General features: G+C 36.4%; 1 protein-coding gene across 12 annotated transcripts in view; it reads right to left on the bottom strand.

The window, feature by feature from the left end:
• ERBIN (erbb2 interacting protein) overlaps positions 1-27,625 on the bottom strand; it is a 114,314-nt gene that overhangs the window by 34,326 nt on the left and 52,363 nt on the right. For all 12 annotated transcript variants that reach the window (XM_064500154.1, XM_064500152.1, XM_064500153.1 and 9 more), the window contains 4 exons: positions 15,067-15,145; positions 14,132-14,221; positions 5,051-5,107; positions 1,392-1,455 (listed from right to left, as the gene is read on the bottom strand). In XM_064500154.1, coding sequence (XP_064356224.1) covers positions 1,392-1,455; positions 5,051-5,107; positions 14,132-14,221; positions 15,067-15,145 — 290 coding nt within the window. The remainder of the gene's footprint in view (positions 1-1,391; positions 1,456-5,050; positions 5,108-14,131; positions 14,222-15,066; positions 15,146-27,625) is intronic.

Consider the following 27,625-nt stretch of genomic DNA (forward strand, 5'->3'; position numbering starts at 1 on the left):
AGTTTTGTAGCAACAAACAATAGATGCATCTGTATGATGCAAACAAACCATTCCATCCATGAAGTGAAGTGCGGGATGTGCTCCCATTACAACTTATTGTTATTCTGTCCTGACAAAAGTCTTTTTTTTTTATTAATACAAGTATGTTCTGTATTAGGGAAAGACCATACTTCTTGATAAATGCCAATATTGCATATCCTTTCCTATTTAAGCTTCCCTTCTGAGAAAGTACTGTAAAAACAGCTGCTACCTGCAGCTGAACAACCACAACTAAGTTCAATCAAACGCACAGCTCAATTTCTTTTTATGTAAGTGTATTAGTATTTGTGCATGAGTTACAGTCCCAGCTCTCAGTAATTTATTTTCCAAGAATAAATCTGAACTTTTCTATGAATGAAAAGCAAACTTTAGACAGATCCTTACCAAAAAAATCCAGGTGTTTCAAACTTTCTTGTGCTTTTACCAAAATATCTTAATGAAATAAGTTCCCAGTACTTGACTTTTCTAGATAAAAGGCTGGGAGAGATGAAGTAATCTGCCCAAAATATACCCAAACAAGTGATTTAACAGCCTATACTTAGTTCCTGTCTGCAGGCATATCTACACTGTAACGAGACTACGGCAGTAACTGTAATACTAATCAACAAATCCGTAAGTTTATTTCCGTAACTACCAAACCATACAACTAGGCAAGTGTTAAGTGTGTCATCACAGCATGATCTGTAGCTAATGAAGTACCTACCGGTGGCACACAAAGGCTTAACTTTATCACATGGCAGGTCAGAATACTTCATTGTAATTTTAACTGTTAAAATTCCCTTACACATAAAAGTGTTTGTAGGAGCAGAGAGATGTTCTGTGACTATAAATGGAAGGGGATGTATTTGTCTGTGACACTATGAACAGGAAACAAACTGATGCATGCTGAAGGAAAGAAACGGGCATCTTAACTGAAAATATTACTTTGAACAGTGCTCAAGACAAACTTGTAACAAATCTATAAAGTTTCCCTTGGATCTAAATAGTTTGCCCACTCTAATAAAAGCATGTGTCATACAGCTTATACAGAACTTGCAACATTTCGGTACACAATGACCAAACCATTATGCCTATAACTTAGATGTATAAAAATTAACCTCTTGCCAATACTTTAGCCCCACTACACCACAGTGTTTTATTTTCAAAGTGAGGAATGATATATACTTATATTCGTAAGTATATACACATAATTTTTAAAAGAGGCTCCATAAAACAGTATAAGGTATATAGAGTATTTGTTCAGTAGCAGAGCTCTTAAGCTGATTTTTACAATTTGATGTTGATTAAAAATAGATAAAAGGATAAAGAGATATCAAAAAAATTCAAAGCTCTGCTACTTCAGTAAGACTCACCACTTCTGTGAATTCATTACTTCCTAAGTCCAGTCTCTCCAGCTGAGTCAGTCTGGACATGGTTCTGCAAAGGAAGGGGATTAATAAGGAATTAGATTTAAGAAAATACCAGTTACATCTGATCTTACTGCATTCATACCGATATATCATTTCAATCAGCATTAAATGATGATGCTGTTTTGTAACCAGACCGATATCTAAATAAGGTCAAATTTTCATATGTCATTCAACTAACCAATGTTAACGATCGTGCCGACAAACTAAGAGTCTTGTGCAAATCATCTACAGATTAGTTTACAAAAAATTAAAGAACACTAGAGTCATCTTTATGATAAAGAGTGTCTCAGTGAAGTTACTCTCTTGACTGCCTCAACTTTCCTCCTAAGGTCATAATCACCACAGAGCTCTCTCAGTAGCCACAAACTGTTTAACAATATATTTTCCTCCCCAAGAAAAACCACTGCATAACAGTAAGCTAAAGCAGAAAAGCACACTGTTGAATCTCTGTAACAACCACCACCTTTCCCCCTCTCCAGGCTGCTCACAAAAAGTTGCTTCCATATGCTATGAGCAAGAATCTTAATTATTTCCTCTAGTCTTAGAACAAACTAGATTACTAAATTGGATTTCATGACAGATCAATACCCTTTAAGCCAACTTCTGGCAAAGACTAAATGAATGACTGAAATACAATAAAATTCCCTCTTCCAAGCTGTGTTTTGGCAAAATTTTCCTCCTATTTAAGTTTACTTTAGGGACTCCACAGAGAGTATCTGTTCAAAAATTATCTACAGATAATTCATCCATATTTTATCTCCTTACTGGCCAGAGCTGGACTTTTTCTGTTCCACTTCAATACGTGAGATGATTCACTATACTTGTGAATTCAAATTTTGGTGAATTATCATGCAAGTAAAATTCACGCACCATTAACGACAGTTTATCATCAATTTGTTTGATTTTAAGCTTATAAAAAGGCCTTACGAAACATTACAAGTTGCTAACATGATAGTTCAAGGATTTCCAGATGAGGGGCTATACCACCACCAGTCAGGAAAGTCACTGCTAAGTGGCTTGCAACTTTGTATCTATCACTGCCCACGATGACACACACCATCACTACCCTAGCCAACAGCAGTACTAGCTGAAAATATTTTCAAAGAGGCTGTGAATCCCTCATATGGCATTATGTTCTGTATTTATTTGATAACAGCTTTCCATACGATGATTAAAAACATGTAAAACATTCAAATACAGATCTTAAGTGTGGACATACTATAAAAATCTCAAAAAAACCCCCCTCAATATGTGACTTCTAATTTGGAGATTTTCAATATTGTCAGAATATAAATGTGAAGAAGTGTTTTTTTAAAAATCTATGTGAGCACAAGATGCTCTATGCAGAATTTCAGTCTCAGTTGTTCTCTCACTAAATATCAGTTTTTCCTGAACGCACAGTTCATTATGTTGAAAACGTGTGTGTAAAACATGTTTGCAGGATCCCTTATTTCCCTCCACTTCCCCAACTGTATACCTGATTTACATTTATTCCAGCTATTTTATTAAAATGTTTCCTTCAGCTAACATCTCTTTACTTTTCCCATACTGTTTATAGAGCTGCGATTCCTGCAGCCAAAAAGCAAACGAAACTTCCAAAATGCTCAAAGTGCTAAAGTAACAGGAAAATTCAATACTAAAGCAGAGGGGGAATACAGGATTGGTGGAGGGAGGAGGAGATCTACTAGATCACTGAAGTCACCACATCTATTTCTACCTTAGGCATAACATTAAGTAAGCTCTTTCATAAACTTACAATACCGTTTCATAAATCATACTATTGAAATTGCTGTCAAATCAATCTAGTACGAACAGAACAGGTACTCTAATTATGCCTCAGATTCTAAGGCTGCAGACAGGCAACTTCACTAAGGCTAACAATATTACTTACTTCAAATAGCATAAAATTCAAGAGGTATGAGTGATAGCAAGATTGGGCCCTGAATCATCATAATTACCCTCTCATATAATTTGCTTCTTTTTAAAAAGCTACTCTCTTTATTGACAACTGGACAACAGACATACACTTAAAAAACCAAAACTTTCCAAGTTCAACATTTTCTATTTGCATTAAACTATATTCTCAGCTTTCAGCTACATATCAGATGAACTGCCTCTCAACTATTCTCTGCACATTTTTGCTCTCCTTTCAGTAGAAATATTTTTACTGAGCTGGTCTGCATTATAATACTGCCACTTTTGCAGTCTCTGGCTATGGATAAGCTCCAAGCAAAATGATGCGTTTGGCACAAAACAAGGTTTACTCTTACAAATTTACTCTTGCTGGTGCTACATTTCATTCCAGATTTGAGTTTTGGCATTTTTATATAGTAGACATAGTATGGTATCTAGACACAATACAAGAAGTCGCACACAATTCTGTCAGAAGGGATGTCCAGTTAAACATGCTTGTTTGTTTCTCAAGTGCATTATTAACCCGAGTCACTAGAAAAACTTATTTTTGTACTTGAAGGGCTGGCAATTCACACTTCAGCCTACTGCATGCAAGTCTCCGCTACCACATGAGCTGGACAGTGTGAATATTCACTTCTTAGCTCCTTCTCTTCTATCCCCAAACATCTGACAGCAGTACTTCCTTTCACCGGTTTCTGTTGCTAAAGGAGGACCCATTTTACTGCACATCACAATGTATTCAGGACTGCAGGGCTGGTTATTCATGCCCCATTGTTAGGATCTCTGTCCTTCTTCTTACTGACCTTCAGACCTCTGTTATGTACTCAGACCTCTAGGTCCAAGTCAGAAAATCTGGAGCATTGCTCTAGCTCATAGATCCACAGGAAACATAACATTGTCACCCTGGGTTTGTTTGGTGAAACAAGGGCAAGTTGTGCAAGGTAGGGCTTAGAAACATATTAAGAGATAGACACAATTCAATTTTACTGCTAAAACAAATCCTACAACAATTTCTAAAACTATTTTACAATTACAGACAACATGGCTGAAGAAAATGCTTCCGCTACGTTAAACAAGCCTGGAACATTATAGAATACATATTGCATAAACAGATTCCATGCAACTCAATACAAAAATATTACTTTTTCAGCAGTGAAGTACATTAATAAAAATCGTTTATGTGGTGTGAATAACGCTCCCTCAGTCATTCTGAAAGAGCATCTCGAATCCCGCATTTCATTTAGAGATCTTGGTACTTAACTAGTCTAAGTTTCAGGCACTCAGCCACTAGGTATCTGGGCACCAGTACAGTGCATTATGTGGAAAACAGACACCTTAAAATGATCATCCCGAAAGGCCCATGTGCTGACTCGAAAGCTCTACCAGTGGATCAGAAATCCACAGAGCTGGATAGAGACAGACATCTTGGTGTACAGAATGGGGTACCAGAAAAAAAAATCAAGCAAATCCCTGGATAAGAAGATCAGTTGATTTGAAGGGAAATGTAATTTCAGCGGTCTGAAGGGAAAGAGTTTCTTGTTACAGAATCACCAAGCACCAAATTATTAGTAAAATATTATTAGCAAAATTAGTAAAATATTACTAGTAAAACTAATTATAAAATATTATTATTAAAACTGAGAAAAAAATCTAGAAAGTATTTAAAAATCAATTTCATCTGTACTCACTTTGGCAATATTTTTAACTGGTTTTCTCTAAGTTCCAGTATCTGGAGTTTAGTTAATCTGTAACAGAAAGAAATAACATATTATCACAATCTACAGTATTTTATGACAAATGCAATCTCAGTACTTGTTTATATTGCTAAGCTTCTAAGGGATCTACAAGTTCAGAATAATTTTTGTTCAAGAATAAAAATATGTTTTAAACCAGAAATCAGTATGTTATTCTCTTAATCACCGGGGTTTGGTTTTGGTGAAGTAGCTAACAAACAGGATGTCATCCGCTTTTCTGCACCTGCTTGAACATGCTTTTTTCCTGCATCCTATAGATTTTAAAGCATTTAATTGGATTCATAATGACTGTATATTAACCTCATATACAAAAGTACCCAGGAAATGAAGAAAGGCAGGATTAGTACACAAAAATTAAGATGCTGAATTTCTAATACAGGCCTACATATCGAGTGATATCACATATTCTTATGAAAAGCCTTAGAAGAATACCTGTGGGTCTTCCATATGGTAAAAATGACCTTTAAATTCCTCTTGGATTTCCTTTCACATTCTCTTTCTAGTCAGCTTCTTAATTCATTTTGATATTTTCTATTAGAAGGCAGTTTGACCTCTCTTTCAGTAAATTTTTGTGCAAGATAAAATAACCTCTAAATCTCTGAACTAGACTGCTTGTCCAAGATAAGTTCAAAGCAGTCTTGGCATTCAAGCAGTGTACAGTCCCCAACAGAATTTTGTTGAGTAGGACAGACCCGACAAGACTATCTCTTCACTAAATGAAATACAGTAACCGAGTCTGGCTTAAATACAGACAGGGTCATAAGGACAAAAATCCTTCACATGACCCACCTAGCAGCCCTCATACACCACAAAATAGGGCAGTAAGCTCCCAGACTCAGGAAAGAGTAGAGTAAACAGACTAGTCTTTCCTGAAGCTGCTCAACCAAATATGTTGTAAGGATGCAGACAAAAAACTTAATTCTTACTAAGTAATAAGTATATTTAAAGTAAAGATAGAAAGTCTGAAAATAAAATTTGTTTTTCTCTCAAAACATCCTCTCATTTATGGATACATTCAAAAGCAGTGATCTGCTGCATCTATGAACAACTTAGCAGTCACCCTGAAGCACAGCAGAGGTCAACCTAGCCCAGTATTGCAAGCAATAGTTACCATCTGGTAACAACTGTTTGAGGGGAACCTCCTCTCCCTGCCTTCCCAGAAAACCCAACCCTTTAACAATGCTGAAAGACAACCCTAATATCCTTCGGGATATCCTCCCCACTTGTGTTAGCACTATGATAACTGCACAACAAGCCCTTATCAAATCCAGTTCAGACTAGGCTTCAGGGAACTGCAAGTGTCCAGAATTACAAAGCACTACAAACCTAATTGTGCACTCCTGTACTCGAAGAAAAATGTGCTCTAAAATAAGACAACAAAATAGCCTGTCTTCAAAGGAGTATTCTGGAACCAGTTGTGCCTCTCCTCTAGCATGAGGAGAAAAAAGTCTCATACTTGCATCAGCCGCCCAGGCGATTTTTTGCAAAATGTGTATTTGCCTGATCTCGTCTTCCAGTACTAGGAAAGTGATGCGTCCTTCTATTGGTCCATTGCATATCAGTACCTTTATCCATGACAATAAAATCATACTGTTTGGAGTTTTGCCTATTATCACCAGAAAACATAACTACAAAAACAGAGCAAGTGTAAGAACATTTCTGCATGCTTGCTCAAAAGCTTCTTGAAGCTGCTCAGCTATCTCTTCAATTTACCCAACTTCAAGGCCTTTAAATCCAGTTAACAGTAATATCACTGCTGTTAATTTAGAATATAACTGCAAAGGATTTCCTAGCCTTCTGACCCCATCTGCATCCTGAGACAGGAATCTGTGATAAAACAAAAATTTGTGTTTGTTGTAGCTTCCTCAGATTTAAGCAGTCATTTGTGGGTTAGACTTCTGAATCCAAGAAGTGGATTATACAGGGAGAATTCTCGTACTTCAAGTGAATACCTTCACTAGAAGGTACTTACGTGGCATCTTGCGGCTTGTACGGCACTGATTTTGTGCAAGAGTACATGGTATGTATAGGAAATTACTTACTACCCCATCTGCTGCAGCACTTCAATTCCCTGTATTCTCTGCATCTTCCCTCCAACCCAGATCTTGCCTAGCAGCAGCTCATAGTTTTAACATCAGGGTAATTCTTTTTTCATACTGAGGAGCGCCAGCCCTGCCAGCAGGTGCACTTCCTGATACACGGGCAGGAACTGGGAGCCTGTGTTTCATTAGATGTCTCAAACCAGGTTCTACTGATTTTTACCCCTTCAGTTTAAGGCCCTCTTATAACATTATCTTCTGTTTCCCAAAACTTTAAATGTTCACATTACCCACTATAAATCTTCTCCCTCCCAGATTCATTGTAGTCTTGGATAATACAAAACAGCAGGAGGTTTATGATTAGATCCAGGTCTTCGATATAAAGGATTCTCAAAATACGACAGACAGAAAGAACAATCTTCTCTAGGAAGGAAGAATAATAGTCCTTTCTCTTTGGAGACTGCAGATGTTGTACTTTATATTCCTAATGATGAACTTAACACATCAACAGCAGAATCACAGGTCATAATCTCTTTTGGTATTAGACCACTCCATTCACACCTCAGAATGAGACTAGCCTCTGAAAATGCAAATTGTTTAGGAATACTGGAGTAGAGAAACACGATTTTCCCACTAAGATACCAATTCTTCACACACTAGGAAGAAGTTATGCCCCCCCATCCTTCTGACACAGCTCATCAACTCCAGATACCTGCTCAGTTTTTAACAGTTTTATAGCAGGGCTGTTTTTAAATAGTATATTTAATATCTAAAAATATATATATATACACACACTAATATAGACTATATAATATATACTATATAGTTATATATTATAGCATAGTATATATTAATAATATATAATATATTAATAATTACATTACTACAACATACATTATTAATATAATGCTATTAATATTATATACAATTGTATAATATATAATATATCACAATATTTATACATAATATATTATTACTAATATAATATCAATATAATATAATGTAATATATTAATATATACTATACTACTATATACTATACTATATATACACACACATATTAATATCTAAAAATAAAGTTGGACATATGAGCAACTCCACTCCTCTTTTGAGGAGTCTTCAATCAAACACTGCATGAGGCCCCAGTTAATATTTTCCTTTGAGGACAAGGAAAATAGCTAGACAGTTGCTAGTTTTTCTTTGCAACACATGTATGCAGTCAAATTTCTCAGCTGAAAGCAGTAAAAGTTAACCTCCATTCATATGCTAAACTATGTATATGCAAACCCACACTTCACTGGCTTTAGCCTGAACCCACTGCATTACGCTCTTTTAATAAGCTACTTCTGTGAATTTAAAGACTGCCTTTGGTGACAGAGTTTAGAAATGTTCACAGCTTTGTGACTTTGTTTCATGTCCTACTGTCTCATCCTACAAGATTGGAGATATAAATATCTAATTCCTTATGTATAGGGCAAAGAGGCTACTAGGGAAACATTTTCAACCTCTGCTGCCTGGGAGTTACAGGCTGCATCTGAACTAGCAATTTTCTTCCAGTATTTAACAAGAAGTATTGGCCTGAAGCAGTTGTCGCTTCTTCCATTATGTCTGGCAGGGTTAATTCAAGTTTAATACAGTAATACACAGCAAATACTCAGCCCAGCACCACTTCTAATTGCTGGTGTGAACATGCCTGTGCTAAGCATCCATATCACTATAATGGAACTGAAAAAGCAGGTTTTAATTTGGAAGAGAGATGCACAGACAACTAATCCACCAATACTGAAGGACAATAAAAATCGTAATGGTAAAATATTCACTGTACCATTTTATCAAATATTTGTTAAACTTGTAGGAAAACACTTCATTTGTCAACTGTAAAAACTTTTAGCCATTGAGATGTTTACAAATCACCTTAAAAACAAAGCTAAAGGGAGTGTTATTTAACTTTAAGTATACTTGGTATACTGGTCTCAACAAAATTATTATTTTAGAATTGTTGTTTTATGCAAACAACTTTTAAAATATGGGTGATTTACAAAAAAACTATACAAATACCTTGCCCAGAGTAAGTTCAATATTTTTCAGAAATCTGAATTCTTTTCTGTTAACTAGACAATCTGTAAAAATACAGGAGAAATACAGCAGATATACTTAAAAATTCATATCAGAACAGCAATGACTCCTTGGACATCTAAAAATATTTCAGAGAGAGAGGTTATTGTTTTTTCTTCTCCTTTGTACTTTCAGTAATGCAGAAATACAGTTTTTAGATCATAATTAATATATAAAGGCAAGAAGACTGACATAAATGCATCCTAAAGCAGGCTGTGCTTTGCGAAACAGTTTCAGCAAAATTGGATACATGTAACTAATTAAGCCCCCAGTTGTATCATCATTGTTCATTTATGCAAAAATGAAAAATAGCCCAAAATAGATACTACTAAAAGTCGTCTTTGCTTATGCCCTGCAAATTTTCCAGAAACAAGATTGCAAGTAAATTCACAGCAACATCACAATAAAAAAGTCTCTGAAAGCAAAAGCAGTTACCCCACTCTAGACAGCATTTTCAGAATTTTTAAAGCGATGCCACAGGCTGGAAATAAACTCCTTGCTTATTCATCAATAAAACTTAATCCTGCTCTACTTCCCCTCCTATATACTTCTGTGTGCTATAATCAACAAAAGAGAAAGTAATTGTTGTTCAAACCTTCTGTTCTTCACCAAAAGCATAGAACAGAAGCTAGCATAGCTTTCCTCTATCCCATTTCAAATATACAACGGGCTCTACCAAATGACCAAAAAAGCTGCAATTATGACAGCTATGTAGACATATCCAACAATCATTATTTTGCTAAGAAACCAGAACATACTTTATAGAAAAGTCACAGTTTAGCCACCAAGATTATCTACCGTATTCTCTGTTTAATGTACTGCTATTGGCTCTTGTTTCCTGCTGGACAAATAAAACTAATATCTAACTCTCAAAATATTATCCTTTTAAAGTCATATCTCAACATTAGCATCAGGTGAGCTTCAGGTTTTGAATGGTCTACTTTTACATTTGTATATTTAAATTTAACTACATATGATGTATTTAGAGATAACAGATATGGTTTTTCTTAGGTAACCATAACAGCAGCAGTTCTTAAACTTCTGTGTATTGGCATACTGGCTACCTCTGGGACCCTGGCCAATCTTAATGTATGCAAATTAGAATTTGGGAGTGGAGGAAAACACACTTTATCACCTCAGAATTCCAAAGGAACTGGCACATTTAATCACAAGTCTGGTGATTTTTAATAAGCTTAACAGGCTGGACTGGTATAACATCACTGAAAGACAGCAAATATATAATACTCAAAGAAGGGGGGAAAAGATCAGACAATTTGAGGTCTTTAACCTAAGCTCAGTATTTTGCAAAGCTTTAGCACAAGTTTTGAAGGAGAGAATCAAACATGGCGGCAAATATAGTAACATGCTGCATGGATTTTTGCCAACAGCAGTTTGCATCACAAAAAACAAGCTTTCTTTGCTATGCGTTAGGCTGAAAATTACTGACAGAAGTGCTCAAAGACCTATTTTGGGACTGATCCTGTTCAGTATTTTTTAAACAGCAACCTTAACACAAAGCTTAGGAAAAATGTGTTGACCAAGTTGGCTGATACAACAGAAAACAGGTGTCACAATCAATACAGTGAATTATTAGGACACTCAAGAGAGGAGAAAAACCCACAGACATAGCCTTGAGGCCTGGAAAAATAGAAGAGGACTGGGATGCCACAGTGTGAAGTTGTATACTTATGATTTCCCTAAAGAGTCATTGGTCACTAGCTCAGCTGTTCAGGGCATTAGTTGATCATTGGGGCATTAGGCAGCTGCAAAAAGGGTTGGTGCAACCCTAGAGTGTAGCCACAGACATTCCCAAGAGAATCAAGTTGATAATCATGACTGTGCAAGGCCATGAAGAGATCTCAATTTGAACTCTAAATATAGTTCTGCATGCTGTCATCCGGGGCAGGGGGAGGATAGAGATTCAAACTGAAACTAATTCAAGGAGATCTATTAATAAAATCAGGGGAAAGGAAAACCTGCTATAACAGAGGGGAAAAGAAGAGTTTGTTTAGTCTAACAAATGGATTAAGAGAGGGATATGGTAGCTCTATAAAAACCAGCAGGAAAGATGATAGGGAATAACTACACACAGGAGAGAGGACAAGAATGAAATTGTAAAACAAATGAACAATCAGAGTGAAATTGATATGGGAAACCAGAAGGTTTCTAAACCTGAGCTGGTGCAACAGAGACCCAGACAGGTGGAACAGAAAAGTCTATGTAGTTTTAAGATGGAGTTGGCTTAGTTTCTAAGAGGCATTTTTTTCTATAGTTGCCTGTAAGAGCACAAAACAGAATTAATTTACTGTGCTTTAGGACTTCACACGTTCTCATGTAAAGAGCAGCTATAGCTATAAGAGCATATACAGAACAACAGATGCACCAAATTAGAAGTTGAAGGCTTGTCCTGGATGGAAATAACTAACAAAGCTCTCAATATCTCAAAAGCTTCTACTAGTTATTTTTGCAAATGCATTCCCATATTCCAAAGTACAAAGTTCTATCTCAGACCAAATGCAATAGGAAGTATTTATATTTAGTTGCAAAGCTGTGGGTTGGTAATGCAGTCTGATCATCATTCACACAACAGAAGTACTCAATGTCAGAAGGGGCTGAACTTTACTTTGAAAAAAATAATGCTTAATACAAGATCAGCTGCAGCAAGCATTAAATCACTATTCCCCTTCATATATATGCATGACAAAAAAGGGGACAGTGACGTCAGCAATTAATTCTTACTCACAGACCTACAAGTTAAAGGCGTTTTTACCAAATGCCAAATATTATTCAATTTCAATAATACAAAGCTTATTTCCAAAGTTGGGACTTGTTTTTCGGATAAGATTTGAAACAGGAAAAAATATTTTTTCCTTTAAATTTTTCTATATTTTTCAGTGACAAGGCAGCTTATAGTTCTCTTGGAATGAGAGGAATGAGGAAAGACAACATATGTAGGATATGGTACAGCTGTACAATACATGTATTTAAGACTGATTGCATTAGAAACTGAAACATGTTGAATTAATTTCTATCTGCTGAATAGAAATAGAGCAGTTAGCAGCCTTTAACACTGAATTTTTACTTTGATCATTTCTTATATAACAACCCACGAACACGTTCATCCCCTTGTCACACTATTTCAGTTCAAATGTATGAAAGTATTTAGCCCCCATTGCTTTTCTTTGAGAGACAATGTATCCTGGAATTAAGTGAAATTCTGAAGATCACAGAAGCAGCAAGAGCTCGGCTGAATAGTTAGATTTACCCCCTAGAGTGGGGGACAATTCCTCTGCATACAAGTTCGCAGGCAGATGGTCTGCATTCTATAGGAAAGATGGTCTGCATCCTAAAGGAAGGAGATATCAGAAATACTTGCCCCAATTAGACTCCCAGTTCTACAGGACATAGCTCAGCTTCGGAAGAAGACTTCAGGAAGGAGGAGGAAAGGGAGGAGAGAAGAAAGGACATAACTAATAAGCTAAAGAAAACCATTTTACAGAGCTTTAAGAAAGAAAGAATCATCAAGATAGAGAACAGAAATCCTGTATATGAAAAGATATTTTTGATGTATAGGTCAGAAAGACAGCAACCTTCCCTCTTCCGGCTCATATAATTCTGAGCAGTAATCAAGTATCTTTATTTTGTCCTGCCATTAGGATTAATTGCCAGATACAGCTTAGTTATATTTACAGAACTCCAACTTCAGTCAAAACTCTTCCACAAAGCCTCAACATTTATACAAAATGCGGAAATGTTGAAAGCGCAGAGTTCTTTTGAAATAACTTTTGGGGTTTTATTGTAGTTCTACCTTCTTCTAGGGTTCTAATATTTTCAGATATCTAACAAAGGTGCAATATGTTCCATCTGATTCATCATTTTCTAATTTATGTAATTTAAAAATACTCTTCCTATAGAATAGTATTCATTCTGTACTGTTATTACTAAGTAGGTAAACTTACATAAATACTTTGAATCAATTTAAACTCAACTGATAAAGTCTTAATTTCAGTTTCATTCTTCTGGTGAAAGGCTAGATATTGCAAGTTACTTTTTTTTTTTTTTTTTTTTTTAAACAAGGCTGAAATCTTCAGAGCTATTAAGGGATAAACACGACATTAGAGAATTGGCTTTCAGCTTACTTCCAGTAAATGATTTATTCTTCAGTTAGCGACCTTCAATTAACAACTTCACCCTTTGCCTAACCACTAATCAAGTTAGAGTACACCGGAGGTGATAAAGAAGAGGACAGTTTTGAAGAAAAGTGACAGTGAAAGTGGGTTTTCTTTGACTGTTTTTTTAAACTATATTTAATATTAACTTCTAAGATGATCAGCTGTGCTAACCTGAAGCCTTCATTTTTTATAAAGGTAAGCAGTTTAGCATTTGTCTCCTTTAAACTATTACTTGCAACAATTTCACTTAGTCCTGCATACTATGAATATGCTATGGCTCTCAGATTCCTGACAAGGCAGGAATTACAGATTTACATAAGCAATCTGTGCACCTGGGAAAGGACAAGTAGAATGACAGATGTCATTCTTTGCTCCTATCCTCCTAAATGATGACCAAACTATTTCAGAAATATTGGTCTCATACTTGGATTTGAGTAGTAAATAAAGCAAGCATCTAAATGAGTTTTATTTCTTGGCTCTTTATAAACATTGTTTGTCTTTCAAAACCCCAATGAAAACAACGGTGATAAGGATTTGGATTTTTTTCTTTAACTAATATATGAAATAAATGTGTTGGTAACATACACCTCATGCCCTTCCCTCCACCTCCCACTTTGCTTGAGAAGCAGCAGAAACTGCTCTGCGTAATTTAAAACTAAATGTAGATCCTAAGCCTCAAATTCAGCTTACCTGCCAAAGTTGGCTGGCAAAAACTCAAGAAAAGCATCATTCAGGTACAGCTGCGTTAGGTTTAACAGTTGGGAAAATCCATCTGGAAGTCTATATAGAAATAAAGTAAAGTAGAAATAAAGTGTAGAAATAAAGTACTTTTGTTTCAATTATATTCAGTGCATTGTCCTCCTTTCTTAAGCAACAGCACAGTATTGGAGTCTGATTATAATACATTGATAACATTTAAATTTAACATGGTACCAGAATTTCTGTTAAAATGCACAAGATAACTGTTTACTGTAAGAACAGTTTCAAAATTAATTTTTAAATGTTGAGGGCAATATCTACAGCAATGAGGCAATGAGAACAAATATCACCTTGCTATATATCTGTGATCTTTTTGATACTTAACAAGGAAGATGCACTCACTAGAAATGATTAGATAAATTAAAACCTACACAATACTGTTTTTCCCCAAGAGAGTTGCTTTAAGCAAAGTTTCTATTCCGCAAGTGATACTTCTGGCAAGTTAATTTTGTCACTATAGAAGGTGACAGGCAAATCTCTTCCTACAAGCTGAGTTTGAAAAACAGCTGTATAGGCTTAAGAATAAAAGCAATTATTTTTATTAAGAAATAACACCCAGTGTATTTGTCTACTTTTACAGAGAAGGGATGGACAAAAGAAAAAAAAACTGGAAAAGCCACATGGTATAAAGCAGTACTCTTCACATATAGTAATTATTTGGGCCAAATACTTCAGTGACATACCCATACTGTATCCCAGTGCAACAAGGTAAATGAAGACACTTGTAATTCGGGTCAAATGACTCAAGCAACTCTGTTCCTTGCCTCCAGTTCCAAGGGCTAGCTTACAAAAAGTGGTCTGGGGCATGTCTGAGACTCAGCAGTGTTTCGATATAATATAAAATATCACAAACATGACAAACTTACTTTGAAATTGGGTTTACGCTGGCCTCAACAACTGTCAAGACTTTACAGTTTTTTATATTTTCTGGAAACTCCTGTATGCCTGTAAAATACAAACAGATGTAGGGAAACAGTGTTAAAATATAAGACACCCTCACAGGATGCACATCGTGATGCACATAAAACCACTAACCATAAAAACTTAACCAGAGAACTGGTTCTCTGATGTTTTGTTTTAGAGACCATTTTCATTAAAAAAAAAACCAAAAACAAAAAAAAACAAAAAAAAACAAAAAAACAAAAAAACCACACACACACCACACACACACACCCCTTATGCAATTTCTTTACTATTCTATTTTTAAAGCATTTCAGACTGCAACTTAGCAGACAGTTCAAACAGCATTAGAAACACAGTGCACTTACAATTCCCACTACTCATTACCAAATATTAATCTACTTGTTTGTCATTAATTACAGTCCTAATTACAGCAAATGCCTTTTTTTTGATTTAAAAAAGTCTTTCATACACATGGAGCAAAGTTTCAAATGGGATTTGTCAGTCACATGCATGGCTTGTATGATATTCTGTTTAAATGGAAAGGCTTCACCTCTTAAAGTATATTTACAGCACTCAAAGGTTCTGAAGAGATCTCCCAAAATGTGACACACATTTGATACATTATTAGCTTCAAGCTATTTGCAGAGAAAGTAAAACATGCTGCAGACACCTTTGTCAGAAGATCAAAACATTAAGAAATCTTTTCTTTTTCTAAGGTTAGCTCCAGAAATGTCAGAGTGCAAATTTGCAACCCACATATCTGCCAAAACTCCTATCTGTCAGTGGATGACAAAACACGCTTTGAAAACAGAAACCAAGCATCAACCGCATCAGTAGGAAATCAGCAGGAAATCAGCACCAAACCATTTTGCTACCCAGAGTTTCACCTCAATCTTTCCTATCCCATGAAAAACAAATAAAATGATGGTATCACAACTACATTTGCTTTTGCAATATACCACTACATTGTTGTTCTACCCTAAAGCAGGTGTTTGTATTTTAAATAAGCTTGTCATAACTATAACAAACATTCATACTGCAATACTTTGGCCTGGATTAAGAACATGTGTTCATCAATTGCTACTTTTAAAAAAAGCTAGTAAAATAAAAGTTAGTTTAAAACAAATGTAACAAATCTTAGCTATTTATCTTGCAATTAATGCATGTAGTTTTATGAGCTTCTATAATGTTGAACAGGTGTGTGGGTAGTGTAGTCTGAACCTACAAAGCAAGGCAGCTACAAAGCAACTGTACTCTGTGGATGCTCTTTTTTATTCCAGTGATAGTGAAATTCCATGCTACTCCCAGCAACATTAACTCTCTGACAGTGCAGCTGCAGAGACAAATACAAGGGCAGTGTATCTTCTGATTGAGATTGGCAGGTGGGATTTCATATCTCTCCTTGTGCCTGTTTCTGAGAATACCGAAACAGGAAAAAAAAATAGCGAAACATCAACTGTAATGTTTTTACTAAAATAAGAAAGATACAATTTCTCACACTAGCTTAGCCTTCAATACTTTTTATGTTTGTGCAGTAACAAGGTTGACCTTGTAAATAACAACATAAGAGATCATGATGATCATGACCTGACAAGAAAATACATATATACAAAACATACTTATACATTAAATCAATTTATGATGTTGAGGGGGAAAATTCACTAGGCCAACAAATTCTATTTAAATAGAAACTCTGATTCTGCTAAAGCTGATTTTAGGTCTTCCTTGACCGAAATCTGTTTGTCATGCCAAATGGCTGAAGCTCTTACTTTTGACTCATACCAAATGTTGTACTGTCATTTTAAGATAAAAGGCAAGAGAAGCACACTGAGCCACACAGTTAATCCAGGTGTTTAAATACTTATTTAAGTATCATGGATCCTTTCAGGAAATAGCTTGTTGAACTCAAGGACAATTAAGAACATAAGTGAAGGGGGGCAGGAGGAATTGAGCTATCAACTGTAACACAGGCCAAAACTTCTGATAATTCTTGTTTCCCTGTGTGGGCATGTACAAGTGTGTAAATAAATATACAGCTTTAGCCATGTGAATTTTACTGAGAGTTGAACTGTGTGGAAGCAGGAGGAGAAGACAGAGCTACTGATTCAATTCACTTTGTCTCACTCACAGTTCAAAAACCAAAACTAAGAAAGATAGCTTCTGTAATGTAACAAAGCTATTTCTGGGAAGCAGCAGGGGTATTTTCAGCTCCAGAGATAGCTTTGAAGATTAGAAAACTACACAGAAACACTAGAAACGTACCTTACCTATTGCAGGTAAGGTTAATGAGGAAGAGATATTATGCCTTTCCTCAAAATAAATGAGGTCTACAACAACCACAGTATATGACTCCTAAGTTTTCTTGGAGTCAGAGTGAAAAAAAGTCAGAGCAAAAGATGATCACAATACTGACCGTAGCTTGGTGTTTGGATGTCAGATACTCTGGTATAACACGTAAAAACTCATGTTTTTAATATTAATAACATGTCCACCACCTACATCAAGAGTTCATTAAAGCACAGAAGACTTAAATCTGAGATGAATATCTAGAAAACAAAAACATGGCTCTTCCACTAGAGAGGAAGAGAATACCAATATAAACTTGCTCTCAACAGAACAGCCAAATAAAATGTTAGCTATCCAAATACAGACATGTTAAATCAGCACGCTTTTGCACATAATCAGAAGACTCTACAGCAGTCTTGTTTGACTATGCCTTGGGCAAAAGTTAGCAAGAGTTTCAAAAACAAACTAACAACTGAAATGCAACCGATAAGGGAAAGCTAACAATGAAGTAGCCCATGACTTCAATTCTGCTTCGTTCTTAGAGCCCGGATTGTCACAGTACATACCATATTACCAACCTCAGTTAACACTTAAGTATGGATAAATGGGAGCTATCCTTCAAAACAGGAGTAAATCGGGAATGACAGCATGAAGCAATATACCCAATGTTTGTAGTACATATTCAGAAGACAGAAGAAAATTAAGAGATTGTTCCTCTCTATCAGGTGGTAGGAATAAATCCCGTTTTCCTTCTTGATCTGCTACTTCCTTTATCTACTGATACTCAAGGATTATAGAAGAGGAACACACTACAACAGATTACTTCTGGGTTATCCAGTCTGTTGCATCCTTATTCCACTTTCCTTGAAAAGCATCATATGGATACAGATCTTTATCCTGCTATTTCCTGCTTTACAGAACAACTCCCACCCCATTTCAGTGCTGTAGTTGATTTACAGATCATGCTTACAGTCTCACAGCAAACAAACCCATCATGCTTATGGACTATGATCTTTTACAAAGCACAAAAAGAGAAAATACAGCTTGCTGGTAATCTTTAATTCTAACATCTGGATCCACGAACTAAACTGGGAGCAAAGTTTTGTTTTTTTTTTTTTGCATTGCAGTTACCCACAGAAGTGAGATTTAAATAACAGCATTTAGTATTTACTTGTCTGTCTCTTCCTCCCCATTTTCCCAAATACCAGGAATTTTAAACTCACTGGCCAATTTCTATCATAGCTGACATTGGAAAAAGGTAATAAAACCAGAAGATAGTTGCAGAGAATTTGGCAAGTGGGTAGAGAAGGGAAAACTAAATTACTCTCTGGGCTGAGCCAAACGCAGAAGTCATTCATCATTTATAAACTCCATTTGGCAAGGACTCCTCAGCCAACCAGCACAGTCTACAGACTGGTGATGGTTAATCAACATCTCCAGACCAGCTGTAGCACATGTGCAAAGACACCAAAAAGGTCACACAGGGAGTTAGGGTCAATGGCCATAAGTCTGTAGGTAATCGACCTCAGTTCTGGATCACACAGCACTGATAAAATAAGGAATTTCACCTGGTCTCTCTCCCCAGAGAGCAATAACTGTTTTGGCACAGCTGACAAAACAAATGTGTGCTAACATCCCCCTCATTGTTAGGGCTGAATTAAACCAATTGTAAGTATAATTGGGGTCTCACCCACCATCTAGAGTTGCAGTGATCTCCTCCCCTGGATAGCAGACCCTTCTCTCCCCCCAGGGTCAGCATTACTTGCAGAGCAGGAGAGAAAACTGGAAACACTTTTTCTCTCCTTCAAAAAGAGACTTTGCACTCAAATATCAGCAGTTCTGAGTTTGCAGAAAATTGTGCAGATCAGATCCATTGCTGGCAGGAGCCTGTACTGCAACAGATCCCAGAGCTGACATGTGCTATTGTTTCACCTATACTGAAGATAGGGTTTTGCTATGTTATTCATACTCCAGTCATGTCCTCATATTTTTCTTCGCAATCAAATGCTAAAACCAGTATTCCTAAACTTCAATTATTCAAACTATTATTGCTAGAGACAACAGTGGCAGTACCTCTGAATCAACTTCCACCTCTTTTCACACAGAAACATTTTAAAACAGAGGCTTGCCAAGAGATTTATTCATTCAATTCCTAAAAAGCACAGGAGGAAAAATTCAGTAACAGATATGAGACCTGTGAAAACTATATGTGTAACACTCCCAAAGGAAAGAGTTTACAGCTGGGTCTCTCAGTTTCTGTGAAATGTGAGAAAAACACACATTTTCTTCCTCCAAATAAGAGGCAGATAGACAGACCAAAAAGCCCTCTTGCTGCAAGAACAACTGCCCTCTGTGCACCCTTCCCAGGCTGCATCCTTACAAGTGGGGATGACACCAAGTCAAACATATATGCTCAGCTTGCATGAATATAAGAGCAACCTTAATTATGTACATTCCTCCCACAGCTAATCTATTCACCCTGGTCTGAACTCCTGGGCAAACAGCTGCTAGGACCTGCCTGTAAGCAGCTCCACCATAAAAAGAGCAGCTTTGGTATGTTCTCCACTCAGTCCCCTTTGCTGCAACTGGAGCCAATATGAATCAAACATGGTAATTAAGATAAAACATTTTCAGAGCTCAAGAAAGTATGCCACAGGTGTCCTGAAGATAATGAAGAGTTTTTGTAAAAGCTCAAAGTTTAATCCAAAAACTTAAGATACAGTATTGGTCATGATCTATATTCTTATCTATTTACATAATTTGCTTTACTTAAGGATTTCTGCAAAATTTTTTGTATTAAAAGCATAATTTCTCATTATTCGCAAAGTAAACAGTGTCTTAGATCCCAGGCAATTCACTGCATAATGTTGACTCATTCACCCTTCCTTTTTAACATTGATTCTTCTTTCCAAAATTCCTAGAGGATCCACTGCTGCAGCTGGTTTCAGATGATCCAGGAACTCATGCTTCCATGAGATGCTTGACCAGGCTGTAGGACAGCAGTAACAGCTCCCTAACATTGATTCTTCTTTCCAAAATTCCTAGAGGATCCACTGCTGCAGCTGGTTTCAGATGATCCAGGAACTCATGCTTCCATGAGATGCTTGACCAGGCTGTAGGACAGCAGTAACAGCTCCCTGCTCAGAGCTGGAGTTACAGCTCCGCACAAGGCAGAGTTGCATACGTGTGGAAAAGGTGGGTCTCAGTATGCTAGCCTTTATCACTAATGAAGCCTATTCTAAATCAAGTCGTAATTCCAAGAGTAAGGATAGACTGCAGCCACTATATGCTCATCTAGTTCTGCAAACAATATCCCAAAGCTTTTGATGACTGCTCCATGTCACATCAGCTGCTCTTCTTGCTGTCTCACACGGAAGACACTGCCAACTGCTGCAGCACTGAGACTAGTAAAATACCTTGCAGCTTGGGTCGTCTATACTTGTATTAGTGTTACAGAATCTGTAGCTTGCTTTCTCTCCCTTACTAAAGGCAAAAATACAATCTTTGAGACCTGTGGAAGAAGCCTACCTTTCTCAAGGAGTACAACTCAAATGGAAACCTGTCATAGATTTAAACTATTAAGTTATTAAACTTGTTATGGATTTAACAAAACACAGATTAAATTTATATGCCTTTCATTCTCTACTCCCCCCACTTCGCTTACACAGAATAGCTCCCTTATTTGAAAAACTTTTGCTTTTAATCAAAACCATTCACTTAAAAATCTTATAAAAAATTAACAAAATTCACAGGAACTCCACTGTATTTACCCATTTTTTATTTGAAGCAATTTTGCTTCACAAGTGTCTGCTAACAGCTTGGTAAACAGATTCACCTCTCCATCTTTACTTTATAAAGTACTTTTCTCCACTTCTTTACCCTACAAAATTTTTCTATTTTTCCTCCCTTTAATTATGCTCGCTTGCAGGTTTGTAGGTTTAAACTACAACTATGCTCCTGTCTTACGTTCACGCAACAAAAAAATGGATGTGGGATCTTTATTTGGAGGGTTGCTTGCAGGGGGAGGTTGGACAGGAAACCAAACAGTTATTACACTGACTTTTCAAACATCAATGAAAAAACGTCAGTTGAGCCACAAACCTAACAGAAGCAAATTAGTGTTTTTATTTAAAAACTAGTAAGTATCTCCACAGGGTGATTTTTAAGCTTTGTTAATGAAACTTAAGGAAAAATTTATTCTTATTGGTTGTGATAACTATTACAATATAATGAGATTTACAACAACAAACTGTATTGGCAATATATTTGGTGTTCATTTTGTTAGTGAGGTGGGTACTTAACATTAATATATTTTCTCATTTACACAGTAACAAAATATATTTACTCACAATTAAGACAAAAGGCTTTTTTTGCAGAATAAGTGCCCACATTTGGAAAAAGCAGCCACATTAAAGATACCAAGTACTTTTTTATAGCACTTCACAGCTTTAAAATAAAGATCCCATGTTTACATTTGTGTATACCATATTACAAAGCTGGCTCTCAAAAATAAGCTTTTCCTCCTCATCTTCAAACTGCTTTGAACTCATTGGAAGTATGAGTCAAGTTTAGTATTTCTAAAATTTTTGTTTTGAGACAGTTTGCAAAATTCAAAATTTTAAAATATTATTTTGAAAGCTAAAAACTCATACCATTTTTAAAAAGTTCATAAGATAATGAGTTCTGTGTTTATGCTGTTAGACTCCTGATTGATTTAAATGGATAATGCTTCCTAATCACTTTCTCCAACTACAAATAACTTGTGCTGTATACTGTCTGAGCTGATACAGGGGGCAACCAAGACTACAAGCACACTTCTCTTTTTTTTTTTATTCCTTGTATAAGCATGTCCCAGCACAGCTAGAAAACTTCAGCAAACTAAACAGAGTTTTCCAAGCATTCATCCTCAAACCAGTTGGAAGAGCTTCAATTTTTAGGGCAAGATCTCTCCAGGCCAACTCTAGGCTCCTTACACAATGTAAGAGAGTTTGAGAAGGAAGACAGATCCCTAAATGCCTCTTCTCTGGAAAACAAGGATAACTAAGAACGCTGCTTCTTGAAGGCACACTTGACACACATTTCCATAATATGAAACATGTCAGGGCAAGGCAAAATTGCAAAACGTGGGATACTAGGAAGGTTGCAGGCAGCCGTTTCGTTCCTAACACTGTCTCGGAAGATTACCAGGCTTCAGATGGTTCTAAACAACATCTAATTTATGTCTAATTTATTGTTAGCATTGTCAAGTGCCCAGAGTAACCTGAAACCCAAGGGTAACACGAGTATCTAAAGCTGCACATTGCTTGTTTCCCCTCCCCCTATCATCCTCAGCTGCAAACTCAATGTTGTCTCATCAGCCACTTAGGTTGACACCAGTACATTAATATGACTTTAGCGAAGAGTCACTCAAAATGTGCCTTTACAAAAAATGGTATAAGATACAATTCACATCTTAAAAAAGAAATAATTACTTCTACAACAATGCCTTTTCTGTGTTATGGAAATTTGAGTCCAGAAACAGATTTGTATTAAACTTATCTCAGAATTTCAGAGGAGTGCACTCGAATTCCATATTCAAGACCCAATTTATGCCTTAACTGCACTGGAATTCCATTTTGTTCACATCCTATGTACTTTTTATACAGAATTTAATTTTATTTTGCAGAAACATTCTATTCAGTGTCTTTCACAAGACAGACAAAATATTTAAGAAAGAAATTACTAAAAACACTTGAAAAAATAACTGTAAATAGAAAAGCTGCCTACATTTAGGATAAAGTTCAAATGTATAGCCTCTATATGAGGATGTATTATATTAAAGCTATAGGCTCAGGAGTCATCAGCAGATTTAATATCATTTCTTTTATTTCACTATCACGGATGGTACCACCTTGGTACAGGGAGGAAAAGGGAAATGACAGCAAGCTATTTACGTATACAGGATCTTCCTCTCCTGCTTCTCCCTGTGGAGAATAAAATTTGCTTCAGTGTCCCTGCTAACTATCAGAACTTCTCACTTCATTGACAAATTCTAAATCCACCAGATGGGCCACACTGGAGTGGATATTCTCCTCCAACTCCCTAACTTTTGGCACACTGCATGCAAAAGCTCGCTTGCCAAGTCAGCAGGTAATTTTAAAACATTAAACAAAAATATTTGATTTAGATTTGCATTTCTTAATAGTACAAAAATCTTTAAAATTACTTTAAATTATTTTATAGGCAGATGTGGGGGGTTTTCCCCCCTTCAAGGAAATACCCTGCAACACAAACTGACAAGGTGACATGTTTAAATTTGCTTCAACGTTACAGTGAAAAAGAACCACTTCATAATATCTAAGAGACTATTAAGCATCTTTTGGCCCTACTTGTTATTTTTTAATCTTGCTATTTTAGTCTTTCAAAAGTCCTAATAATATATAACTTAAAAATCCAAACTTTTTTCTTTGCTACCTGTTAGCAAGGAGTTAACAGACTCTCTCACTCTGTTGCCCAAGTTAACTTCATTGGCACAGGGATTTCAAGGCTAGTCTTCCCTGGAAGCCTGGGAAGTAATTTCCCCGGCAGTCACCTTGTCATATGCCTCAGCCTTTCGTATCTCTTGGTTCCAGTAACCTGCGAGGCTAACTCTTCTGTCCACGCAAACCACGTATACATGCCATCATACAGTGAACATAAACGCTTTCCCCTTCAAGGGAGAGGTAAAAATATTTCCATGACTGTCCTCCACAACCTTCTAGATGCCGACTAAACCAGGGAAAAGCTCCAAAGCTGAAGTGTACTTGGAGAGAAGTAATGGGACACCTTTGATATTAAGGGCTCACAATAGCCTTGGGAATCAGGTTAAAATGCCATAGAGGACAACTGAAGTACTCAGTACTTCAAAAAGATACAGAATTTATTCGCTCTTGCCAAGACTAAAGACAGAGTTAAAATTAACTCTGTTCCCTGCTTACTGCACACATAGCAGCAAATTGATATTTTAGGCTACATCTTCATGTAGCCTTGACCTCTTCAGCAGCCACAAATAGTATATTCCAAACCAAATGTTTATACTAAAACTTCTGTGTGCTTCAGAACATGCAACTGTTGCAGGCTTGCACTCTAATTCAGCACCCGCCTCAAGATACACATCATCACATCAAGAGAAAAAAGGATAAATTAAATGGAGAAGGAATCCAGTGATAGAGACTAAATAAAAAAAACCACCGTGTCTGGCTCAAGAAGGCCCAGCAGCACAAGCTGCTGGAGATTGGAAGCATGCATGTGTACTGGCTTTCAGTGCTTTAGTAACTCTTGCCTAGGCTTCTGCTTTTGGGCACTAGACCAGGTGAAAATTTGTGTTGATCAAATATGGACATTCTTAAGTATCCACACATGCACATCTGCCATGCCTCTGTCATTCATATACATAATACATAAAGTTGTATCAGACACATTTAAACCTGAAAAAGGCAATTTATGATCTATTAAAACATTTTCCATGAAAATTGCTTTTTCAGACTAATACTTTTTTTAATGATAGCATCTGCTGTCTTGATAAATTTTTGCAATTTTGATTTCTCATCTGAATGAGAAAACAAATATTATGCATGCACGCACACACACACACAGTTTCACTTGAGAATTTGGGTGCTGTCCTGTGCAAAAGGTCTCCTCTGTCCTGTGTGGGCTGGCTACATAGCTAGACTCTGCAATTCATGAGGTAACCTGACCACATTTCAAAACTGAAGCTTCATTCTTCATTTTTCTATCAGCTCTTTAAAAAACTGAAATGTATGTCTTTGGTCAATACATTCCAGTATGCCTGTGCCATAAACAGCTCAACTATCCTACATGAAAACTCTATCATATTTCATGTGCATTAGTATTTGAAAATGAAAGTCTGCTTTTGTAGCTACCTTTCTAAAACCATAACCTTTACAAACTAAATGCATATTTGATCCAAAACCATCTGCACTCCATGCTTTAGCTCCATCTGTGGCAGATGATAATACTTACAGCATATTAACACTAGAAGAAAAACACAGGACTATCACCTTCATAATTGCCATAACTGCAGCAAAATGACAAACAAACCGATGCAAAATTTTACAGTTTGGCATCTCTCATTATTCTTCACTAAGACTGCTGGTTACTCCCCAGCCAATTTTTTGATAGATTAGAGAAAGCAACTCTTGTGCCTCCCACAAAACCCATTGCTGCTGTAACATATTCTTTCAATATCTATCGGGGGCAGGGGGCAAGAAGGGGGAGAACAGAGATGCTTGATCAGCTTTACTGGTTCTTGGAAAACTGAAGAGATTTATATTTAGTCATGTTAGAGAGAAAAAGTATGACAATCCTGGCGAGTGGGAAACCGAGATGTAAGTTCTTATCAAGAGAGAAGGGGACACAAGGAAAGAGAATAGCATTCCGGTTGTCAGAAAGAACAAAGAGAATTCCCATGGTCGCAACAGTAAATACAGAAGAGAAAGGAAAAGGCACCTATCTTGGCAAACTGAAGTCTCAAACAGGATCAAGTTTATCAGAAACCAGAAAAAAAATTCCACCACTCTTTCCCTAACCAAACAGGGACCCCAGCTTGTTTCCAGACTTTACAAAGCTTTCAGGAGAGGTGGGCTTGGGGAGAACAAGATGGCCAAAGAAAAGCGAATGTGCGATCTCACGGATTGACAACAGGCACATAATAATAATTTAAATTAGTGCCCCATCAATTGTTTGTCCTGCAAGACATTAAAGAGAAGACAACCCCCCCAAAAAAACGGCTTCACAGTTTATTAGGATAGCAAGTCACTGAGCTATTGCCTTCTTAAATACTTTATACACCTCATAGTAACAAGTGCTCTTTCAGCAGCTCTTCGAAGGCTTAGCTAAAGCTTACATTGTTTTGGATGGACAACTGACTCTCTCGTCAGTGACTGACAAGCTGCCTACTTGTGTATATAAGCTGAGGAATTTGCCAATACCAGAACTCAAAAACCCTTTTGCTGCTTTCAAATCTTATTTCTTGAGAACTTCTGTGTTGGAAACAGATAATCCTTTTAATTGTTCAGATTAGGACAAAAAGATGACTTAATTGTGAAAGTTTAAGGACAGTGTTCTTTAGGAAAGACTACTTTGTCTACGGCTTGTACCAGGAACAGAGCAATAACAATCAAGTCACTTTATCACACTGTAAATGCTATATTCATTATAGAGAAATAATAAAGTAACAGTTTAAGCATAGATAGGGCTACAATGGACAATGAAGGAGAACGACAATACCTCAACGACTGCGATATTTTATAAAAAAGCAGGACTTTTAATTTTATGGAGTCACAATTAGCTAGTTGTCTGAAAAAATAATGAATTTGATATATGAAGATATTTTGCATATTTATGCAACTCTTATTTTCCAACATCAGTTTAAGCAGATATTTTGATCTCTACATAAAACTGAAATTTATCAGAAATGAAAAAAAAAGACAAACAACAGCAAACCTTGGTAAAGACCTAAAATTTTTACAGCAAGTTATGGAGAACTCTCATTCAACAATTCATCCCTATATGAATATCCAGAGCTCTGCTTGGGCTTTGGACATTTCATCAATGGGAAGTAAATATGACAATCTAAATCAAGAAGACTTTTAGTCTTACTCTGCAACAGGTCCTCAAGCTTCACTCTGAATCAGCAAGGCAAGACTATTACATTCTCATCAATTCAGCATATGATTGAATATGCTTTTTTAAAACAAACCACAAAAACAAGTTTGATGACAATATAAGTTATTTCAATTTCCTCGCAGTTGCACAGAGCTGCCAATTTGACAAAACAGTACCATTAGAAAACCCCATATGCACAATTCTTGGCTGACAACTTTTCATAATCTATCAAGCACTAACTTGCACAGAATGATAGATTTTTAAAAAGTCAGGCAAGTGAACTTGTCATTGTCCAAAGCCACTCACTCCCACCCACACAACAGAAGTTACCATCCCCATAGCAAAGATAGCAAAGCAGTCCAGTCCTATTGGTATTCAGCCTGTATACTATAAACAAACAACTTTCATCTGAAACCAAGCAGAGGAGAGAATCCTAAAACACTCTACAAATGCTTTTGCAAACACAACTTTCCTCCAGTATAGTGTAACACCAGAAAAGCCACTAGAAGTAATACGTTTGTGCATATGCATATTTGAGAGAATATGAAAGTACTTCACCACATCAGTTTTTCAGTAATGAATCTCAAAGTA

This window comes from Dromaius novaehollandiae, chromosome W (genome assembly GCF_036370855.1).
Source record: "Dromaius novaehollandiae isolate bDroNov1 chromosome W, bDroNov1.hap1, whole genome shotgun sequence".
NCBI classification, from domain to species: domain Eukaryota; kingdom Metazoa; phylum Chordata; class Aves; order Casuariiformes; family Dromaiidae; genus Dromaius; species Dromaius novaehollandiae.